Source organism: Ahaetulla prasina, chromosome 6 (genome assembly GCF_028640845.1).
Source record: "Ahaetulla prasina isolate Xishuangbanna chromosome 6, ASM2864084v1, whole genome shotgun sequence".
Taxonomy (NCBI): domain Eukaryota; kingdom Metazoa; phylum Chordata; class Lepidosauria; order Squamata; family Colubridae; genus Ahaetulla; species Ahaetulla prasina.
The window spans coordinates 36,823,033-36,847,679 of NC_080544.1; the positions used below are offsets into that span (position 1 = coordinate 36,823,033).

A 24,647-nucleotide genomic window follows, 5' to 3' on the forward strand; every position below is an offset into this window, starting at 1 on the left:
TTTGAATACAAACACATAGCACATTTGAAAGCTTAGCATAATTCCATATAATTTGTATTCCAACAACTTTTAGCTTTTTTTTTTTTTGCTGTTGTTGTTGTTCCTTCAAGTCCATCTTGGACAAATTTCTGTCAGTGTTTATCAACCTTCGCCACTTTATGTGTGGACTTCTGCTCCCAAAATTCTCCAACCAGCATGAAAGGATAGGGAATTCTGGGAACTGAAGTCCATACATTTTCAAGTAACCAAGGATGAAAAAACACTGGTCTATATAATTTCCTTGGCAATATTTTCAAAAGTAGTTTGCTCTTGCCTTTTTCCTAGGACTGAGAGTGTGCCTTTGTGCCTAAGGCTTGACTAAAACTATCACCTGGTTTCTAGTCTGGTGTCCTTAACCAGAACACCAAACTGTTTTTATTTGTAGCAGGGAAAAAGAAGGAAAAATAGAGGCAAAAAGCAGAGAACTGATACTTGTTTTACCACCTTCCCAAATATAATTTATTTTCATGACATAATAGGGACATCTATTTTATGAATTCTGAAATAGTAGCTCCAAATAATTTATTTTTATATATATTTTTTTTCTGAGGTTTTCGCGGGTGTTTGTATGTAGGTCTTTGGTTATTCGGGTTTTCTCCCACGTAAAATTGGAAGTGTCTTGGCGACGTTTCGACGAAGTCTCATTCGTCATCTTCAGGCTTCAGCTTCGTGCTTCTGGGAGCAATGTGTGATTGCAGCTGTTTCTTCCTTTTTAACTGCTAGTGGGGGTTTGAACTGATTGGGTGGGAGCTTGGCTGTGCTCTGATTGGATAGGGGGGGGTTTGTGCTCTGATTGAAGCCATCAAGATAGAAAAACGCCCACACAGCATGAACAAATGAGATGACACCTCCCGCCTACCAGCCATTTGGAAACCTGCCCTTATTGACAAACGAGTCCCTAACATGAGGAATGACACCAGACCCACACTCACGAGGTCCACACAGGATGTCACCACCACACATCCACCCAGAAAGCAGACCCAAACCCACACTGATCATGAAGCACGACCAAGGACCAGAAGCCAGACCGCAGCTGCAACATTAGCCATTTCAAACCCCTCCAATCCATACATGCAGCAGACTGACACCCACTATTAAGATGTAGCACGACCACGAACACGAAGCCAAACAACAGCAATGCCGCTCACCAGCTCAAATCCCCCTGCAACTCAGACTAATCTGAGCACAACCAAGCCTCCACCCAAACAGGACACACCCCCAGCCAATCAGAGCACAAAAAAACCCCCATCCAATCAGAGCACAGCCAAGCTCCCCCCAATTAGTTCAAACCCCCACTAGCAGTTAAAAAGGAAGAAACAGCTGGAATCACACATTGCTCCCAGAAGCACGAAGCTGAAGCCTGAAGATGACGAATGAGACTTCGTCAAAACGTCACCAAGACACTTCCAATTTTACGCGGGAGAAAACCCAAATAACCAAAGACCTCTACACACACACACACACACACACACACACACACACACACACACATATATATAAAAGAAAATATATATACTAGGCATTCTAATCAGCACAAACTGATCCATCTATTGAAAACATACCCCTCTCTATAGTACACCAGAATCTGCAAGCTCTTATTAGCCCAGTGTTTGCAATCTTGGCAATTTTAAAATGCATGGACTTCAATATCCAGAATTCCCCAGCTAGACAGTATTCTCAAAATTCTCAAGTATTCTCAGTATTCTCAAAATTAAACTTTTCCTCCTAACAAGAATAAAGAATATGAAGAAGGGGGGGAAATAATATGTTCACCAACAGTAATTTCTACACCATTCCTAATGATCCAGTTTGACTGTTTCAGAGACTTTGATCTGAGCCATATACCAGGTATTGTATATATCAGTAATTTGGTTCGTTTTTTTTTATTTTAGGGAAAGTATGTTTTCAACTTGTCTTACAATCCTTAACTACAAAATAAACAAATCAGTGGTCCTTGTTATAGTTAAAATTTAGCCTGATTATTTATTGGTTGTACAGTAATGTTCTCGTCAACCTTGTCGGGAATGTACAATCTGTGTGCTGTTAAATTTCCTGCAGATTCTACCAAAATTTTATCACTTACACCAAATCCATGTGCCCAGTGTTTCAAAACAAGCAACTAAAATATTGCAGTTTTAAAATGCAAAGGGAATATGTATGTACGTATATAGCACACAAATGAGTGTCAGTTCTGTGTAATGGTTAAAGCTCCAGGCTAAAAGCCTGGAGACCATGAGTTCTAGCCCTATCTTGGGCACAAAGTTAGCTAGGTGACTTCGGGCCAAACCTCTCTTACAACCCTAGAAATAGCCTGCTCATACAGACAGACAGACAGACATACAAAGTGCACAATGCAAAACCACAGTATGGAATCATATAATTCTTTCTAAGAATTTGCAATTTAAATAGGTACGTGCAATACATTTCAAATTCAAAACACTTGATCTTAAGTAGGAACTACTGTTCCAAGCACAAAACAGGAGCTTGAAATAAAACATTTTGTTGGAGTATTTCAAATTCTAAATGGGATGTTTTGAATTCAAGCTGGTTCAAATTGGTTTTGCATATCTATTTAGTTAATCTAATATTACATTGCTTATTTCACAACTCATGTTATAATTGAAGGGGGAAATACACCAAGCAAATAAATACTGAAGTTTCAAATCTATACAGTTATGGGAGTAAGCCCAACTGAAATCAGCTACTTACTTCTAAGCAGATAAATATCAGCTTTTATTTTAAGTGTATTTTCATTGAGAATAATTTAATATTTTTTTAATCACACGAGACTTCTATCAGAAGAATTTAACATTTCCATAAACGTTAAATCAAAGTGAAGAGTTTTTCTTTCTATAATGCTTTAGAATGTTAAGGCTTTAAACCAGCTAAAAGATATTACATGTTCATGCAATTTTATATCTTTTTAATAGAAGATATATCAAAAATGGATGAAGCCTATAACAACATTACTAAGCATTGGACAGATTTCGAAGACCATTATCCACATATAATGAGTCTTTAACTTGAAATATCTTTATCACGATATACCTTTTAAAGTTTCAACTATTCAATATATTTTATACATAAATCCATACAACTGAATTAATATATTCAATATACTAATATTGAATATATTGGAAAATAGGTACTTTTGCACTCAAAATAGGTCATTTTAGAATTTAGCCATTCAACTTCCTTAGAGAATATAAAAAATCTCATTACAGGAAACTATAGTTCCTGTCTTAGGGGAAATAAATGTAATGGGGAAAAATGAAAACAATAAAATATGCATCCAACTAGCATTCAACTGGAATTCAGCAATCCTATCCTGAAATTTCTGTTATCTCAGGACTTGGTGAGACCCTTGTTATCTCTTGTCTTTATACAATCCTAGTTTACACCTTGATTCCTCTTTTCTTTCTTCCTTTCCATATGTTTGAGTTTTCTCTATTTAAACAAAATCTAAAATTATTATTAAAAATCAAAAAGAATAAAGGCAATTCACACATTCAGCTAAGAGCCCCGAGTCAGAAACTAATTTTCCTTTCGCAGTAAAGTAACCTTGACTAGTTAGACATGGTATAATTTCATAGAAGATTATCTAAATCTTTAGACTGAAGAGGTCTGTTTTACATTGGCTAACATAAAATGATGCATAGAGCAAATTAACAAGATGAACATTAAAGATAATTAGAACTGAAGCACATAATTCTAATAACTGCAGTGCTGGATATAAAAACAAATAACTGCATTAACCTTAATTCTTACTTTAGTAACTTGATTTGTCTCTTATTCTCCATTTCATTAAAAATGCAAAGCTAAATTACTCTTTCTTTCCAGTTTTTTTACATTCTTGCCATTAAGAAAAGCATTACTTTACACTTTATTATGGATTTTTCCACTGGTCTATTAAAAATATATATAATAAAATATTGAACGACTAAAGTTCTAAGAAAAAAATTATAAGTGAACCAACCAACATAGACTGAGGCATGGATAATGAAATGTGACAAGCATAGCTCAAAATAATGCAATTATCACAATAACAATCTGAATAAATTAATAGGCTATTTAATAAAATTCATGGATTTTCTGATCATATGGTAATATATTGCCTCTCAGTTATAATTATTTTATTCTTGTAAAAATAAATACCAGTACTTCAATCAAATGGTTGCTGCAGATTATGAATATATTCCTAAATATTATATTTATTATTTGTTATTATTATTTATAAAATTTATTGGCCACCCATCTTACCATAAGGTAGCACTGGGATGCTTACAGTTACCTATACAGTTAAAACAAAGATAAATCAGACATTAAAACCAAGGAGACACAGAGAATGGGGGCTCCTTGTTTCTCAATTTATTATAACTTTCTAACTCAAATTCATATTGATATAAATAGTCATGGAAAATAATAAATATGTTTAGAACATTATGATTGAAAGATTGACAGTTTTACAAGAATCTGTATGTCAATTATTATATAATCTATTGAAAATGTTTTTAAAGATTTTCCCCATCTTGGAGCATCTGGGCAGAAAAATATATAACAACAGTATCATAAACCAGGTTAAACCATAATAGATACCAATTGTTTCAAAATATATATTGAACTTTCTATTTGGTACTTCAGTATTAAATAATAGCAGCATTAGAAATAGTAAGGCCTTGGTGTTCACTTGTTTTCAAAAAGTCTATTTTTAAAAAAATCAGGCTGTTTCTCTTTCATTTCTTTCTTAGAACAGTGCCTATTAATATATCAAATTTTGTTTAAAATTGGTTTTTTTGGTACTGGAAAGCAATATACGCTTATTTTCTTTGAAACTGCATTTTAATCAGTATATGCTGCATTTAAATTAAATTAACAGAATTTTTCATATGTTTCAGGAAGAATAAATAGTTAGAGAATTGTGTCTGATGATTGCTTGAAGTGCCAAGGCCAGGGAGCAATTTTCAAGCTATAGCTTCACTTAAATAAAAACGCCTTCGGGCATCCTCGAGTTATATGTTTCTTATCTTACCGTCATGTTTAGTGATTGGCATGAATCTGAAGGAGATGACAGAATTTTAAAAACCCATCCATCTAAAAATGGAGCACTAAACTTCCTGGAGTAATATGTAAGCAAACATATGTCATCTTTACACAAAGAGCATAGGCTATAGAAATAACTCAAATTAGAATGAACAAAGTTGTTTGAATAATATTTTTATTGAAAGTCAAATGTTATGAAATTTTCCTGCATATCTTTTTTTTTTAAAGATATGATAGTAGAAAGTAAAAGAGGACAGAAACCACTTTGATGTAGCAGTTAAAGCAGCTTCTAGACTAGAAACTGGGGGACTGTGAGTTTTAGTCCCACATTTTGTATGAAGCCTCATAGCTAGAATTCAGAAGGAATTGAAGCTTGGGTTGTTGTTTTTTAGAAAATGTTGAAATTGATCCAATTTTACTACATCCAATTATCTAATTTTAAAGAATTGAATTGTCAATAAATATGCTAACAGCTCCTTAAGCCTCCCTAAAATACTATTAAAAGGAAGAAATACTTACCAAACTTTTTTTTCTACAGAATTACAATGAATTAAAAATCATTGCATTGCTCGTAATCCAACTTCTTTCATGGCAGATATAATGTCTGCCTAGCACATTTCACAATGATTATCAGATCTTACATGGGCTTCATATAAACACAGGGTTATTGCACTTCTAAAACAGAATTTTTAAAAAAACCCAGGGCTACCTGTTCAGAAGACCAGTATACAGCAGAAATGTGACTACACTTGGCCAAAACAACTTTCTATCATTCTGAAGAGACTGATTCTCTGCCATGCATTGCCTTTACTCCATGTCACAAGCTCTTTTGGGCCAAGATTCCAAAAAAATGAGTTTGCAAAGAATTGAACAATTCCAGGAAAGAAAGTGAAGTGAAGTGCTGCAATTGTTGGCAGTGGTGGAGTGATGTGATTAAAATGGAACTTTCTCCCCAAGTTTCTTTTTCACAGGACTAGTTAAACATCAAATGATTTCAGAAGAAAGAGGACTAGTGAATCTAAGTCTCTCTCTCTTTCTCTGTGTGTGTGTGTGTGTGTGTGTTTTAGAGATGGGAGACAGCATTATGGCTCATTATGGATTGCAGGCTGCCCACTACTTTCAACAAGTTTATTCCCAAAAAAGTACTTATGTACCAAACTCCAGCTTTAGGCAAGACCCACTGAATGCTAATGCAAAATAAATCTTTTGGGAGCCCAGGATCCAGTGACCTTGTATCATTTAATTCCCAAGTAAATACACATATTGGTTCTGAGCCTTTCAGAGAAGAAATGCTCATTCAGATGACAACATACTTGAAGGAAACATGGCTGGCACATCCCACTCCATCAAAAAATCATTTGGTTTGGCCCATAAGAAGGGAAGAAGTGCATAGCTAAAAATCTGTGGAGATTCTCAGTCATCCAGGTCATGGTTGTTCCAAAAGTGATTGTTCAAGAGGAAACTGGACTTTCTGGTTTTTCTTTGAAGATATTTTGCTTCTCATTCAAGAAGCTTCTTCAGCTCTTCTTCATCCAAGACTTTTCTTGAATGAGAAGCAAAACGTCTTCAAAGAAAAACAAGAAAGTCCAGTTGCCTCTTGCACAAGCAACTTCGGGACAAGCTAGTCACTGGCCAGCTGCCAGTAAGGCTGCTTTGAGATATTTCATTCACCTCCACAAAGTGAGGATCTACAGCCAGCAGCTAATTTCTCTCCATTCCTGGGCAGCAACAGAAAGAGGAGGGGGAGGTTTGGTAATTAGGACAACACACTTTACACTAGCACACTTTTCTGCTGGCTCACAGACAATAGGAAAGCATTGTGTGCCTATCTTTGCCCTCAGAAACAGAAGCAATGAATGAGTAGGATCTACTCATGAGGTTTATAGAAGTTCCATTTATCATGATCATGATTCTCAGATTTGGTTATATTTCCTCACATGCTAGTTTTTAGATTTATTTAGCCAAATGTTATTTAATATAACAATGTTTTAAGGTAAGTTTCTAATGAATCCATTTCAGTACTAGTTAAAATTGCATTAAAATGAGTTTTTAAAAACCTGAAGTTCAGAGTTTGATAATGACTTTTTGAGCTATTAGTATCAACTGCATGGCATAGTCCAGGCTACCTGAGGAATTGTCTCCCACTAGGATTGGCTCACACCCACCTAGGCCAGCAGAGGAGGCATGGTATGAGCTCCATCAGTCAAGGAATTCCAGCTGGTGAGATCCAGGAGAAGGGCCTTCTCTGCCGTGGCTTTTGCACTTTGGATCACTTAACATCACCACTACCCCCATGAGACCGGCTTCTACCCTTCTGTCCTTTTGCAGGAACCTGAAGACCTGGTTCTGCCAGATGGCTTGGAGCCCCAATGGGGAAACATCAGCATCCTATTCCTCTCCCCCTTCCCATCTTTTAACTATATCTTGATTGGGATTTCTATGTTTACTCTTTTAGAGATATTTGTTTGCTAGGTTTTTAATCCTGGAAGCCACTCAGAGTTGTTTACTATGACATGGGCAGCAAAAAAATTCAATTAATTAATTAATTAATGCAGCATAAAAGACAATGCAAGTTTGACAGTTTTTTGGGGGATATTATCCTCAGCTGAGATGTTACAAAAAGTAGAGGATGGGAAAAAACCAAGAAAGTATAAAGAAAAAAAAAGAGGAAAAAATGTCTTAAGCATTGTAAAACATTCCAATCTATCAAGATCTTTCTAACAAAAATGTGATGACCTGCCAAATATTACTTTCTTTTTCATCCATTTTATATAGTTGGAAGCTACATGGTTAGATGATGATTCTGGGCTTGTTTTTCAGTTGGTTTGATGCTACATTTGATCTTCACCAAAAGGCCTAGAAGCTTTTAAATTATTAACTGTTTGTATTCACCCTTATTATGTCTCAGAATCTGAAGTGCAATTTTAACAGGAAGTTTGCAATACAAATATATACTTTCATTTGCACACTATGAATAAAAATGTATGCATTAATGATTCAATTTTCTCTGGAAAAAATGTTTACAAAAGCATAGTCATTAAGAAAATACATATAAAAATCTGTAAATTAAAACAATACACACAAGATTGTATATTAACAATCTTACACACTGGAAATGTAGAGAAGGGAAATCAGAAGAGATAGATTCTGAAAAGACTTTGGTGTGGCAGAGCAAAAAAAAAAAAGTATCTAGGAATCAGCAGATTCTTTAATTGTCTGCAGTCCAAAATGCTATCTCTGCTACTGAATTTTGGCAGCAAAGTTTGCTCTGAAATGCTTTCATACTGGTAATAGTTTACACATTGTCAGATGAGTGGGCCAGGTGTTTCGAATTGTTTCCATTTTTTTCCAGTGTGTCCTGTGACTTAAAATATTGTTGTCAGGACTCTAAATTAGTATTCTGCTTAGCTGTGTAATTCAGAATGCTGCAGACAAATCAAACCTGATGTTGACATTGTTTCTCTAATACTCTATAACTGTTATTTAGCACACATAGGAAAAGCAGATGTTTGAAATTGGTTTTGTTTTAAGTGTTCAGACTTTTTACAAATTGCAAAACACTTTTAGCCATGCTATCCTTTCTTCACTCTCTTGAATGAGAGCAGCTTCCACTTTTATTTATTCATCCAACAGTATCAGTAAATCACCACATACACCAGCCTTCCTGATTACAATAGTAGACATTTTTTTTTATTTTTATTTTATTTATTTTGTCACAACAATATATATAAGTGTCATACAAAAAATTATATAGTATATAAACATATATATGAGTGAATATTAGGAGGTATAAGCATATATATATATATATATAGGAAGAAGAAAAGAAAAACAATATGACAGGAACTGTAGGCACGTTTGTGCTCTTATGCACACCCCTTATGGTCCTCTTAGTTGCTTCCAACTCTCTGTTCCTGTCTCTGCTGACAATGCCACTATTCTTTCTAGTCCATAGGACAGAAGAAGACAGTTCATTACTATAATTATATAAGATCATTAAAGCTAGTTTGGCCTAGTGGTTAAGGCACAAGACAAGAAACCAAGACACTGCAAGTTCTAGTCCCACCTTAGCAATGAAAGCCAGCTGGGTGACTTTGGGACAGTCATTCTCTCTTTCACCCTAACTCACCTCATAAGTTGTTGTGAGGAAAAATGTGTGCTGGATATGTTTACCTCCTTAACTTATTTTTAACATAATAAAGGTGGGATAATTAACAAAGAAACAAACAAATAAATAAACAAATAAATTCCACTATATTCAAATAGTATGTTTCATATCATTCCCCACCATGCATACAGTAAATACAAAGTTTTTTAGTTCCTTGGCTTTGTAGATTACTGAAGTATTTCTAACACAAGCATTAGTTCTGGTATCTAGAGTAAATTAATACCCATTAGTTATTCTATGCTGAACCAAAGAATTCAGTATTCTTCTTTTTTCTCTCTTTTATCATCCCATGAAAAGCATTAGACCACGTATCTTTTTCTTTACTAAAAACACTAAATAGTGCTATAATCAATAATATTCTGAAACAGGGAACTAGTAAAGTTGTAAAAAGACTGTTGTGTTCCTGGCCTCCAAATACTAACCACCTTTCAAAAAAAGATACAAGTATAATGAGTAGATCCTTTCAACATGTTTCCCACATATCAGTCTTGTTATTAAAAGGTCTACATCCTTATACTTACCCAGATAAACGAAGAATCTAATGCAGAGATCAGGCTGCAATTATAGCGCCACAGATAATACCACAGATATTATTTTCAAAAAGCAATAAATTGAGTGTACAAAGGACATGCTTGTAATCAAAATATTAAAAACTAGATTAAACAGGAGAGTTGTTAGATGTTATTATAGGTGTAGGGCTGTATACCGCCCTGAGTCCTTCGGGAGAAGGGCGCTATAAAAATCTAAATAATAAATAAATAAATAAATAAATAAATAAATAAATAAATAAATATTATAAATATATACACTGAAGTCTATCACATCACAACTCATTTGATGTACATCTAACTTCAGAAACAGTATATATTCAATTTGCGTTTTGTTCCTATTGAGCCTGATTCACTGACTTCACTGACTTCACTGCCCCATTTTACAATCTTTCTTGCCTCTGTTGTTAAGGGAATCACTGCAGTTAATAAGTTAATAACCCAGTTGTTAAGTGAATCCGCCTTCTCCATTGACTTTGCCTGTCAGAAGGTGGTAAAAGGGGATCACCTAATCTTGGGACACAGCAACGGTCATAAATATGAACCAGTTGCCTACTCTGAATTTTGATCATGTGATCATGGGGATATTATAAAGGTCGTAACTGTGAAAAACAGTCATAAGTCACTTTTTTCAGTGCCACTGTAACTTTGAACAGTCATTAAATGAACTGTTGTAAGTCGAGGACTACATCGACACAGTACAATGCATGTTATAGCTCTTCTGGTTTTGGAGATGTGTAATTCAAAATGATGGATACTACCTGCCTGCTTCAATCTACGATTTTCTTTAATCAAGTATTGATGAATAAATCACTGTAACAAATGTGCTTGGAGCTATAAAGGTAGTTCTTATGTAACTATTTCATTTAGCGAACATTTGCAGTTAGTGAAGAAAAAGTAGTTTTGTGAGCAATCCTTCCAGTTACAACCTTCGCAGGTCTGTAAAGCAAAGAAAAGTTGAAGTAAGATTACAAATACAGTTGTGGTTTCACTTAGCAACAGCATCACATGACTAAGTTATCTGTCATGATTATAGTCATGAAGACTTGCTCTGATATTACTGATCTTAATGATTTTTACTAATATTTTATTAATTTTCTCATTTGGGGGTTGTTTTAACACTGCTGTTACATGACCTGGGTCAGTTTAACATGGGAACGGATGTAACCGAAAGTAAGTGCATTTTTTTAATATCAATCCTATGACCAATAAATACAAATTATTATCCAATAAATAAATACTTGTATTAGATGTTTGAACATTATTTTGTTTTTAATATGCCATAAAGTAGCTTTGGCAAACTACTCCAGATTTCATAGCCATAAGAATCATAATTAGAAATAGCTATTTTTAATTGTTCCAGTCTAATTAAGTAAAATTGTTAGGCCATGGAAAATGGAGCCAATTGAACTGCAGCCACAGTACAGAAGTATATTTCACTGAACCTCATATGCACATATAGAAAGGCTGCCTTTCCTGTTTCACCATAAATATATTTCCTGGGAAGGAGAGAATCCTTGCTTTACATTGTTTGAATGCATTTTTAGAAGTATGCTATACTTCCTGTGTCCCTATTATGGGATAGGCCCTATATGGGTGAAGGAATTGAAGGGTCAGTGACCCTTCTCCTTTATTTCCCATCCCAAATTGACACAGCAGTTGATCATTTCAGCTATGGAGACTCAGCAAAACTAAGGCAGAAGCAATTGTTTCATAAATGGCATCCTTACTAAGAACAGAGCTGCAGTCTTACCATTATGTTAAGACATATCCTGATTAAATAAGGAAAGAAACAAGATGTCTCAAGATAAGAAACTTCAGCACATCGCCCGTTTAAAAACCAGAACTGGAGGAGGGGAAGAATCAGACATTTAAAGGAAATTACTAATGCAGAAGGTATCCACATGTAATACAAATGAACAGAATTAATGAAGCAATAAATTTGAGAGCATTGATGTGGCCAAAATACTGAGAATACAAACTATGATCAACAAATATGTGTTCATAAAAGAAAGTGAAGGAAAGGAATTCAGACAATCAACCCTTTTGTTCTGCAATATGGAGCAGGATAATGTTGACCTAATTTAGAGGATGCTGGTGAAGATTACAATTTGGTAAAGAATGTAAAGTATTAATATATATTAATTACTGAATAATAGCAACTGAGAAAAAAGGATGATGAAAATAGAATTTATAACCACTCTCCTTATCATTGCAGCATAGTTCACTAATCATCCAGGAAGTATAATACACACACGCACGCGCGCGCGCGCGTGTGTGTGTGTATGTGTGTGTGTATATATGTAGGTCTTTGGTTATTCAGGTTTTCTCCCACGTAAAATTGGAAGTGTCTTGGCGATGTTTCGACGAAGTCTCATTCATCATCTTCAGGCTGGTGTTTACAGTTCGTGCTTCTAGGAGCAATGTGCGATCGCATTGTCCTAGAAGCACGAAGCTGTAAACACCAGCCTGAAGATGACAAATGAGACCGTCGGCGTCACCAAGACACTTCCAATTTTACACGGAGAAAACCTGAATAACAAGACTCTAAACACCAGCGAAACCTCAGAAAATATATATATATTTAAATATATATATTTTATATATAAAATATATATATTTTATATTTTATATTTTATATAAATATATATATATTTAAATATATATATTTTATATATATTTGTTTTCTGAGGTTTTCGGTGTTTGTATGTAGGTCTTTGGTTATTCAGGTTTTCTCCCGTAAAATTGGAAGTGTCTTGGCGATGTTTGACGAAGTCTCATTCATCATCTTCAGGCTGGTGTTTACAGTTCGTGCTTCTAGGAGCAATGTGCGATCGCATTGTCCTAGAAACGCGAGCTGTAAACACCAGCCTGAAGATGACAAATGAGACCGTCGAACGTCACCAAGACACTTCCAATTTTACACGGAGAAAACCCGAACAACCAAAGACCTCTATATATATATATATTTTATATAAATATATATATATTTAAATATATATATTTTATATATAAAAATATATATATTTTATATTTTATATTTTATATAAATATATATATATTTTTAAATATATATATTTTATATATATTTGTTTTCTGAGGTTTTCGCGGGTGTTTGTATGTAGGTCTTTGGTTATTCAGGTTTTCTCCCGAGTAAAATTGGAAGTGTCTTGGCGACATTTCGACGAAATCCCATTCGTCATCATCAGGCTAGGTGCTTACAGCTTCGTATTTCTAGGAGAAATGTATGATCGCAACTGATTCTTCCTTTTAACTGCTAGTGAGGGTTTGAACTGATTGGTTGGGAGCTTGGCTGTGTTCTGATTGGGTGAAGGTGTGTTCTGATTGGTTGGGGGTTTGGCTGTGCTCTAATTGGATGGTGGGGTCGGCTGTTCTCTGACATAACATCAAGACAGCATTCTGCACAAACCAAAAAATATCCACCATCCTAAGAAACCCCAAAGACAAAATTGAGTTAGAAAATCAAGGAGTATATGAAATCCCATGCACCGCCTGCCCCACCACATACATTGGACAAACCAACAGAAGAATAAGTGCACGCATTGAAGAACACAAGAACTCATTCAAAAAAGAGGAACCAACTTCTTCCCTGGTCCAACACTTTAAAGTCACAGGACACGATATTGACTTTAAAAAGACCAGAACTATCGCCAAAACTGAACACTTTAACAACAGAATAATCAGAGAAGCCATCGAGATAGAAAAACGCCCACACAGCATGAACAAACGAGATGATACCTCCCGCCTACCAGCCATTTGGAAACCTGCCCTTATTGACAAACGTGTCCCTAACACGAGGAATGACACCAGACCCACACTCACGAGGTCCACACAGGATGTCACCACCACACATCCACCCAGAAAGCACACCCAAACCCACACTGATCAGGAAGCACGACCAAGGACCAGAAGCCAGACCGCAGCTGCAACATTAGCCATTTCAAACCCCTCCAATCCATACATGCAGCAGACTGACACCCACTACGAAGATGTAGCACGACCACGAACACGAAGCCAAACAGCAGCAGTGCAGCTCACCAGCTCAAATCCCCCTGCAGCACAGATTAGACTGAGCACAACCAAGCCCCCACCAACACAGGACACACCCCAGCCAATCAGAGCACAGAAAACACCCCAGCCAACCAGAGCACAGCCAAGCTCCCACCCAATCAGTCCAAACCCCCACTAGCAGTTAAAAAGGAAGAAACAGCTGCGATCACACATTGCTCCCAGAAGCACGAAGCTGAAGCCTGAAGATGACGAATGAGACTTCGTCGAAACGTCGCCAAGACACTTCCAATTTTACACGGGAGAAAACCCGAACAACCAAAGACCTCTATATATATATATATATATATATATATAAATATATATATATATATATATATATATATATATATACATATATATATATATATATATATATATATATATGGTCAAACTGAGTTCCATTTTCCTTGGAAATGATATACAAATGGATCATCATTCCTCCTCCAAGGTTTACTTTAAAACTTACCAGGGTAGCCTATAGCCCTGATATTTGATACCCTCCCATCCAAGTACCAAGTGATGCTTAGATTTAAAGGCCAGATAAATTTAACCAGGTGCTGCCACCTGCTGAAACACAACAAAAGAAGCCTTTATACAAGGGGCCCAGCACTTCAGTAAATGTGAAGGATTTTTAGCCATTAAATAGAATTTAAAAGACCCTCCCACACTGCATAAATTTTAAAATATTTATTATTTACTTCTTTTAGAAGCCATTCACCCAGTTAGAATGTGCAAAGTCCATAAATATTGATAAATGTCCTTTAAAAATATTTTATTAGAATTTACAATACAACAGAAGCAAACAATGAAAAGAATAAAAAAAAGGAAAGAATAAAAAAGTAAAAAAAAAGAATTTTGATTTCTTCCCTTCTCTCCATTGCGTAATTGCCATCTTACTCTTTCCCCTAGCTCCTTAACCCTTTTTAACCCCCAAATCCATAAATCATCAGTTTAGTCTTTTCTTCTTTCAATAAAAAGTCCATATAAGGCTTCCAATCTTTTTAAAAGGTCTTTATCATTTTTCCCTGACCAAAGTCTTCAATTTAGCCATTTCTACAAGCTCCATCAATGTTATAATCTAATTTTTGTGGGTTTCATTATTCTTCCATCTTTGTGCATACAATAATAAAAATATCTATCAATGTCCTTGATCACTGATTCTATTTTATTTTAGTCTAAATGAAATGGATTTAGTGATCAAGGATATTACTTAATTATCTACGAATGGATCAACTCCTAATAATATAGTATCAGAACAAAAGAATATCCAGCACATCTTCATATTATATTCAAATTTATAGGGAATTTTGTATTTATTTTTTATTCCTTTGAATTTTTTTCCCTGCCTTTATTACTTTTATAAATAACTCAAGGCACAAAACATACATAACACTCCTTCCGCCTCCTATTTTGGAATCGTGCATTTCATTATATCCATATTTACTCATACTTGATGAACAAAACCAAGCCTCTTAACTAAAGACAGACTCTTAGGTCCAAAAAGACAAATAAAGTTTATTAGGAAATAACATGCTTCAATAGAAACCCTGTGCCTCTGACTTTTTCCAAATACATGCTGAGGAAAAAGAAATTCTCTGTGCTTCATTAGCAAGTAGGTGAAGGAGACAGTTTAATAGCAGAAAATTGTCTAAACCAAATCAGTTTAGCATTAGACATTTAAATGACCTCAGGACAGATGATCAGTCACAAGAACTTTGGTTAAAGCATAGAGTGGACTGAACCTCTACTTCAGAAGAAGATAAGGAAACACAAGGGTGGATTTCAAAAGTCAGAAAAAGCAAGAAGACTAATTCACGTAACTAAAGTAAAATAAAGGTTCTCTAGAGATCCCTAAGATTATTATATTGATAATAATCAACTGAGAACTGAGCCCAAGATTCTAAGTAAGACATTTAGTAAGAGAATTTTGACTCATTTTATGACCTTTCTTGCCACAGTTGTTAAGTGAATCACTGCAGTTCTTAAATTAATGGTACAGTTGTTAAGTGAACCTGGCTTCCCCATTGACTTTGCTTGTCAGAAGGTCATAAAAGATGATCACTTGAAGCTGGGACATTGCAACCATCATAAATATGAGTCAATTGTTAAGTGTCTGAATTTTGATCATATGGGGATGCAGCAATTGTCATAAGTGTGAAAGACAGCCATAACTCACTTTTTTCAGTGCCATTGTAACTTTGAATGGTCACTAAACGAATTGTTGTATGTCAAAAACTCTCTGCACTTCAGAGAATTCCAAGGATCACTTGCAAAGGATACATGTAGTAACAACGATCAGAAATATAGGTTAGCATTTCCAGAGAAGGAAACAGTAGATGATATAAGAAAAACAAAATTTAGGAAAAAAATGCTTATTCCTAATGGATGTTCAAATTCACTTTCTAAATCAGTAGTATTCTAGTGCTGACTCATTTTCATACGTAAAAAAGGAATGAGTGATGCTGTTATGAACTAAACATCCTGTTAGGTCCTTTGTTTGTTTTTGCTTCTGCTTTTTTTTTTTATTGAAAAGGCATATACCAACAGAAAAACTAAAAAGAAATGAAATTTAAAAAGATGTATTGCTGAAGCATGGCTAATGCTGATATTTCATTGCCACAAGGAAAAAATAAATTTATCCTGTATAATCTTCTGAAGATAGGCTTCCTCCTGTTTGTAATTATATGTATTTGAAAGTATGATTTGGAGATAACTAAAAGCCATTTCTTAAAATTTGCAGGAAAAAGCTTCACCAGAGAAAAAGATCTTAACTTGCTTTATTAAACTTTCTTCAGAATCAAGTGTGTGACACTCCGTGTCTCTGTGTGTATGTTTGTGTGTGTGGTTTCTGTGTGTGCATACACAGTATATATGTCAGTGGTGGGTTGCCCTGGTTCGGTCCAGTTCTTACGAACCAGTAGTAAAACCAGGGGGAGGCTCCACCCACCCACCCACTCGGATGTCATCATAGGCGATCTGCGCATGCGCGCGCAATCCCATTGCGAACCGGTAGTAAAGGTAAGTAGAACCGACCCCTGATATATGTGTGTGTGTGTGTGTGTGTGTATCCTCATAAAATGCCCTGAACTAACTCAAACTAAGACACAGCAAAATATCAACTTGCAGCATTACAGTGAAAAAGGAAGAAAGCATAACTATCTTAAGATAACATACTGTTTACAAATATATACAGTACATTTAGAAGAATAGTTTTGAACTATGCATGACTGTGGTCATAAAATTGAACATGCAATTGTATAAGGTGAAAAGAACACTCAAAAAATTATACCAATTTGGGAAGTAAATTAACAAACTATCTTGCATGACTAAATTTATCAACTCAGTGACAATAAACTCCAAGACTAAATGCTTTACAGATGTGGAGCTAATATATCATTGTATTACAGCAGAAGAAAAAATAAATTATTGCAAAAAGGGAAATAAATTTAGAGTAAAAAAAGTTAAAGCCCAAATGGCACCAAATTAGTAATAGTTATAGTAGTGATAAATATTTACAAGTTATAGAATGTGGAATTCTTTTGGTTTTTTTTATTCAGAGCCACTTACTTACATTATCATAAAATCATATAGATGTGCATTTTTATCACACTGCAATTACTTTCACCCTCAACAAATCAATGAATGTGTGATAGCATGGTATAGAATAGAAATACTATATAATCAAAGTAGATTTAAAAGACTCTGATTTTATGCTTAGGCAAGAAGCTTATTACTAATTCAGATTTCATTTTAAAAACTGTACAACAGCTGTACAACTGTACAACAGTTCTAAATACAAACCTTGAACCATTACAGAAAAAAAATTATAGGACTCAATTGTCATGAAGGGACTAATATAGCATGATTCTGCAAATCAGTAAAGGATTATTGAAATAAGAGCATTGTCTTCAAAACCGAGCAAATTAGCAAACCAGAGTAAATTTACAAATTAAATCAATGAGATTTTATGTCATCATAGCTAATCTCTAATAAACTATATTAACCAAGGATAGTGTTGCTGTACTAGTGGAGTTAGTAAATATAACATTGCTTTGTTTTTCTGAATGCCTGTCGAAATAAATATACAATAAATATGCAACATATTTATCAATTAAGCTACAAGGAAAGCTTACGCCTGTAGGATTTGATCTGGAGTCCATCATTTTTTCTAATGATGGTTGTCCTAGTCAGTAAACTCAAGCTATACCAGGTATTTATTTTATCAGTGATAAAAATATATAGTGTTGTATTTCAATATTTTGTAATACCTCAATCATCTTGATACATTTGGTGACAAGTAAGATGAAGTCTACCTCTAATCATTTAGTGACATGTTATTAATCTAACACTGAAGTGGAAAGTACTTCATACACTACGTACTGGTTTTTGAATATAATCAAAGTAGATTTAAAAGACTCTGATTTTATGCTTAGGCAAGAAGCTTATTACTAATTCAGATTTCATTTTAAAAACTGTACAACAGCTGTACAACTGTACAACAGTTCTAAATACAAACCTTGAACCATTACAGAAAAAAAATTATAGGACTCAATTGTCATGAAGGGACTAATATAGCATGATTCTGCAAATCAGTAAAGGATTATTGAAATAAGAGCATTGTCTTCAAAACCGAGCAAATTAGCAAACCAGAGTAAATTTACAAATTAAATCAATGAGATTTTATGTCATCATAGCTAATCTCTAATAAACTATATTAACCAAGGATAGTGTTGCTGTACTAGTGGAGTTAGTAAATATAACATTGCTTTGTTTTTCTGAATGCCTGTCGAAATAAATATACAATAAATATGCAACATATTTATCAATTAAGCTACAAGGAAAGCTTACGCCTGTAGGATTTGATCTGGAGTCCATCATTTTTTCTAATGATGGTTGTCCTAGTCAGTAAACTCAAGCTATACCAGGTATTTATTTTATCAGTGATAAAAATATATAGTGTTGTATTTCAATATTTTGTAATACCTCAATCATCTTGATACATTTGGTGACAAGTAAGATGAAGTCTACCTCTAATCATTTAGTGACATGTTATTAATCTAACACTGAAGTGGAAAGTACTTCATACACTACGTACTGGTTTTTGAATATAAATCAAAATGTTTTGATTTTTTTTTCAAAAAAAAAAACCAAAGAGCTAAAATTGTAGAGTTCTCATTCCTAGGAACATAAATTATTAGTCAGAATGGCATGCATGGAGAATATTTTGAACAAAGTTCCCTTTTACACATCAAGAAGGCAGAGCAGCTGCTTAACCGTCTCAGTTGGATTCAACTGCCAGTTCACTTCATTAATTTATGTGAACCTCACTTAGACCATCCCAAAATGTACAATTGCTAAAATCTGTTCATACATATCAAGGTTGAGAAATTCCCTCTTGACACCCAAATACCAGAAAATAGCCAGAATCTACAAATCCTCTAACAGCAATTATTCTTAATTCTGTTGTGTGTATCAACTATCAACAAAAATTGAAACAAGAGTTATTTTCTCTCCAGTATTCCAACTGGGTCAATTCACTATAGATTGTGGAAAGTATAGCTAAATGTACCATCCAATGCAATCTTAAATAGATGCATATATTTTAATTAATAGTAATATTATTTTTCAGGGGCTATGATAACCATCCAGAACAAAGTGGGCCTATCTTTTTTCCCATTTCTCAAGCATTTATCAGGCAAGGATATATCTGTCGGCAACATATAACATATAATGAGTCTGTAATATCTTGGAAATGGCTCAGGCACCCATACATATATCAGATATTTTTATCTCATCATAAAAATGTTCTCTGAAAATTCTAATTTCCGTTTAAATATCCATGAAAAAATATTTATTATCATAATTGTCTTAATGACAACTATCACTGGATAATTTTTTTTCAATTATGTAAAATGTTGAAATCATTTGAAACGTTATGTTCCATTCACTGAAGCCGCTTCTCTGTGGGGAAAATAAAGCAGAAGTAAACAGCCAGTATCTTCATAAAAATATTTGCTCCCAGGTCTTCCATAAACTTTTTATCACCAATTTCTGCAGCTGGCAAAATGTCACACCATGTAATCTGATTAACCAAAGCCTCATTCTTTGCAGTAAGTATTTGACACTTTCAATCAATCTGTCAGCTGAATTATTCATCTACTGAAAAAAGCATTTCCTTTGAATTTTGTTTATTTAATATTTTCCTGAGCAACTGTTTAAAATATTCTAGGAGTAGTTTCCTTTAACTTGATTACTTGTAAAATAAATGGTCGAAATAGGAAAACAGTTTAAAAGTTTAATGTTGAAATGTACTGTTAAGCTGAAATTCTGTACTTACCTGGAAATAAACACTCAATGGGATTTCCTTCCAAACAGAAATCAATGTTCTGTACTGTACAGATTTGGTCTGTTTCATATGCCAACAACCTTTTGAAAACTGTGTTTATGTAATTATAGTACCATGAATAGGATTATAAGTTAGCAAATGTATATTATTATTGGCTTCCTTTATTCTACCAGTTCAATTAATATAAAACAGTTATGAGAAACAGTTTAAATTTATCAGAATATTCTGCATTAAGTGGCTGTGTATAAAAGGGTATACATTTAATAATATGCTTAAATCTACATTCCAAACCATTAAAGACAAGTGAAATGAATGTATTTTACTTTCAAGAAAACATTGTTTACAACTATGATGCAGGCAATCTGCCAAAATAAATCCATCGTATTTGAATAATAAGGAATATAATTTTCCCTATTTGCACCTAACTATGGTAATCGTTATTGTTTCTGCCATGTCCTATATTACCGCCTTCATCTCATAAGCAGTCCAAGACAAATATATTAAACTGGTTCCCCCCTCCTTATTAAAACACTATCCAAGGGCAGCATCATGGTATAGTATAAATCTGTTAGGTTTTGTCACTAATTATCCTGGGCGGAAGTGACTTAACAAAGGCAGGAAAAAGGATTGGGATCAGCAGTGGAGACAGATTTCACATCTGTATAGTGTGAATTCACAATATCCCCAAATTTCACAGAATAACTCAAGGATGGAGCGCACAAGAACATGTGGAGGTGGACTTTAATAACCCCTAAGAGTAGTTCTTCTATATAGACTACTATATATAGTCCAATGAGTATTTACTGAAAGATCAGTATGTTGAATATGACTTGTTCCCATGTCTATGATCTACTTCTATGATCCTACACACACCAGTTCTTGTAAATATATTTCATGCTCACATGTACATTTTAGCACTTAAATTAATTACACCAGTAATTACATAAATTTTACGATGTTGGCTGGATTATTTCAGAAAAGTTCCGTTCAAAATGAAGTTGGCACATTTATACCTTAATGAGAAAGAGATTCCCAGAAGAATAGTAAGAATAGAGTAAGCCAAAGTTTAAGTAACAGAACACAGAGCACATCTGTATTTTCCAAGCACAAGCTCCACAGATGTTGTAAATTACTCTTTTTTTTTCAGTTGTCTCTCTGAAAAGTGTCAAGTTTAAGAATAAAGTTCAGCAAAGACTGGATATTTTCACAGCAAGAGTTGTCAACAATTACACTCAACAGCACTGGACTTGTTGGATGAATGAATCATTTAGAGAAAAAAATGATACAATGAATTACATTCAACACTGTTTTAAATAAACTATACATCAGACTGTAAGAATAAAGTTTATACAGTATAAACCAGACTCCTTTGCATTTTAAAACACTCAAACTTATTTGTTATTGTTAATCAGATCAATTTGCTAATCTACTGTCCATGTTTAATGGCATTTGCATATTATTCCTATTGGTTTCAATGATGACATCTAGGAAAATTTGCATACAAATGGACCTATCAATTTTACTTTACATAGCAGGAACTGACTCAAAATATATTTTTAACATTGCATTAGATTGGGGGCAGAGAATGAAGATTTTTGTAACTGAACAGTTAAAATTGGCATATAACGTATGGAGAATAGATCTTATTTCTCAAAATCCAGCTAAACCTTTACTATTCAGTGTATTTGTGGCTATATTTTTATGTTCTGAAATTATCCTCAGTCGGGTATAAAGATATTTCAATTGATATAAACCATAGCATGGGGATATTATTTGAAAACCAGTGGGCAAGGTATTGTCTAATTTACTTTCCAGTATATATTATTCCACCTCAAAACAAATAAAATGCCAGCAAAAGTTCCCAAAGAAAGAAATTCAGGTTTCTATTGTACAAGCTTTTAGAAAAAAAGAGCGGCATTCAATAATCAGACCTTATCCTTCCAGGATGATTTCTATTTATCAAAGGTAACTTCAGAATATAATCTATTCCTGCCTTCTTTCATATCAAAAGATCCCCAAACTAAGTATTGCTTCCTATCACTCTTCTTTTGCAGGAGGAAAAAGATGAGGGACTTCCAAGAGTACACAAAATATCTGTTAGGCATCCCTACCATAGGTGAGTTTGTCTTTCCTCAACTGGAAAGTTAACATTTGAGGAATTAAACTTTTAAACTGGATCCTTAAACTAGCCTTTACAGCTTTTGGAGGAAAAAGAATCCTATAACTCTTTCAGCCCTTCCTTCTGTCCAAACCCATTCCGTTTCCAAAACGAGCTAATTTAACAATATACGGTACATTTGCTCGGTTTGAGAAACGCAGTAACCAGTATATTCTGCTCCTTTCCTCGGTTCAGGGGTCCTTGACAGAGGACCATTTCCTGCCCATAATCCCCACCCCACCCCACCTCCCAACAAATCCCGCAAAAGGCGGTGTAAACATTAAGGAATCCGCAGCCTTGTAAACCCTCCGTTTTGGAACTGGGTTTCTCAGAAACCAATAAAACTTAAATCCACAGATTCCAGAAAAACAGATCCCACCCCGAGGGATTCCCCTCGCAACTCTTTCTAAAGCCAGAAATCTACCTGGGCTGCATCGGAGACCCCGAAAAACCGGGAGAAGATGTTTCTGACCATGCACAAAGCGCCGCCCCCGCCCTGTAACGTTTCCAGGGTCTCAATCGGAGTCTCCAGGCAGAATTAAGCGCTTCCCCCCTTACACACACATACGTATGAACACCCCGTCCTCGCTTACTCACAAGGAGACGGTGCGGTTGGGCAACAAGGAGGGGTGCAAAGTTTCCGCCAAGTCGCCTCCGCTGCAGACAACTTTGATGCGGAGCGTTTGCCGGCCGGGTCCCTTGGAGCGCTCGGCGGTGCAGAGACAGCTGTCAACCACCAGGTCCGGACAATTCCTGTTGCCTTTGGAAAGCCCCACCGCAGCGGCCGCCACCAAGCAAAGGGAATAGCACAGTCCGTGCATGGCGAGGGGGCGGCGGCGGCGGCGGTGGCGCCTCGATTCTCCTGCGTTTTTGGCGGCTCGAAGTAAGAGGCGGCGGCGGCAGCGCCGCTCATGGTATAGTCGGCGCGCACACGGCAGCCCTCTGGCAGCGAAAGGGGGTCGCCGTCCCGCCTTCACGCCTCTTCCTCCTCCTCCTTCTCCGCAGTGGGCCACAGGCAGGAGGCGCTCCCTCTTAGCCTCGGCACCGCCGCTTCCCGCCGCCCAATCTCTCTGGGCGGACCACACGGGGAGAGAGGGAGAGAGCGAGAGCTTTTGCGCTGCCGCGGATGAAATGCCTCCCACCTTTCGGCCGTTGGAGGAATTATTTTTCTTAAATTTTTCCCCACCTCAAGTTTGTTTCTAGAGTGGGTGCGGGGGAGGCGCGTGCTGAATCAGAAATAGCGCTGGAAAGGGACCTTGGAGGTCTTCTAGTCCAGCCCCCACCCCAGCTCGAGTAGGAGACCCTACCCCATTTCAGACAAGGGGCTGTCCAGTCTCCTCCCCAAAAGACGCCCCCCCTCCCCTGCAGGAGACAGCAGCAGAGTCTGGATGGCTCAAGCGCGCGAGTCGCGCGCTGGGACAAACCGCGCGCCTTCCCCAGCTGTGGGGGGGGGCAGCACAATCCCGGGAGGATTCCCCCCCCCCAAAAAAAATGTAGTTTGAGTTTTCCTGCTGAGTGAAGAGCCACCTTCACTAGTGTTTCTGTGGAAGAGTAATCTTAAATAGGACTGTTCGGAAATCACACACACCCATTCCTTTCACACATGGGTGTAACAATAAACCAGGATTGGCTGCCGGGTGGGCTCAAGTGTGGATGAAATGGGTTCCTCCACTGTGGTTCGGATTGCCTGAGATCCAGCTATTTATGGATACATAAAGAGAAGCCTTCTGCGCATGTGCAGGCACCTCATAAGAACCTCACTTTTAATTGCATGGGGGATATTGCATTGATTGGATTAATTTCCTGCAATAAACTGCCTTTAGTTTCTTCATTTGATCATCATCCTTAAGTGTACATGGAATAGCCCAAAGGTGCTTTTTTAGGAGGCAACTGGACTTTCTTCTTTTTTTTTTCTTTTTTTTTTTTGAAGAGTTTCGCTTCTCATCTAAGAAGCTTCAGCCCTGACAGGATTAGGAAGGAATATAAATTTATGTTAGGAAGGAATATAAATTCTTCCATTCCCCACTATCCTGTCAGAGGTGAAGAAGCTTCTTGAATAAGAAGCTAAATGTCTTCAAAAGAAAAAACAAGAAAGTCCAGTTGCCTCTTGAAAAAGCACCTTTGGGACAACCATGACCTGGATGACTGAGAATCTCTACAGACTTTGTACATGGAATAGGAAACTTCTCAGTGACACACAAGATCAGTTCACCTTTGGATAATTGTGAATGGGATCTATTTTCCTTAGCCATGCAGGGTGGTGGAAGAGTACAAGTA

General features: G+C 35.8%; 1 protein-coding gene across 3 annotated transcripts in view; it reads right to left on the minus strand.

Annotated features, from left to right (window-relative positions):
* Positions 1-23,425, minus strand: part of ADGRA1 (adhesion G protein-coupled receptor A1) — a 471,200-nt gene extending 447,775 nt beyond the window's left edge. For all 3 annotated transcript variants that reach the window (XR_009155704.1, XM_058188059.1, XM_058188058.1), the window contains exon 1: positions 22,968-23,425. Coding sequence is in view for 2 of the 3 variants with exons in the window: in XM_058188059.1 (XP_058044042.1) it covers positions 22,968-23,191 (224 nt within the window). In the remaining variant the exon portion in view is untranslated. The remainder of the gene's footprint in view (positions 1-22,967) is intronic.
* Positions 23,426-24,647: the final 1,222 nt, after the last annotated feature.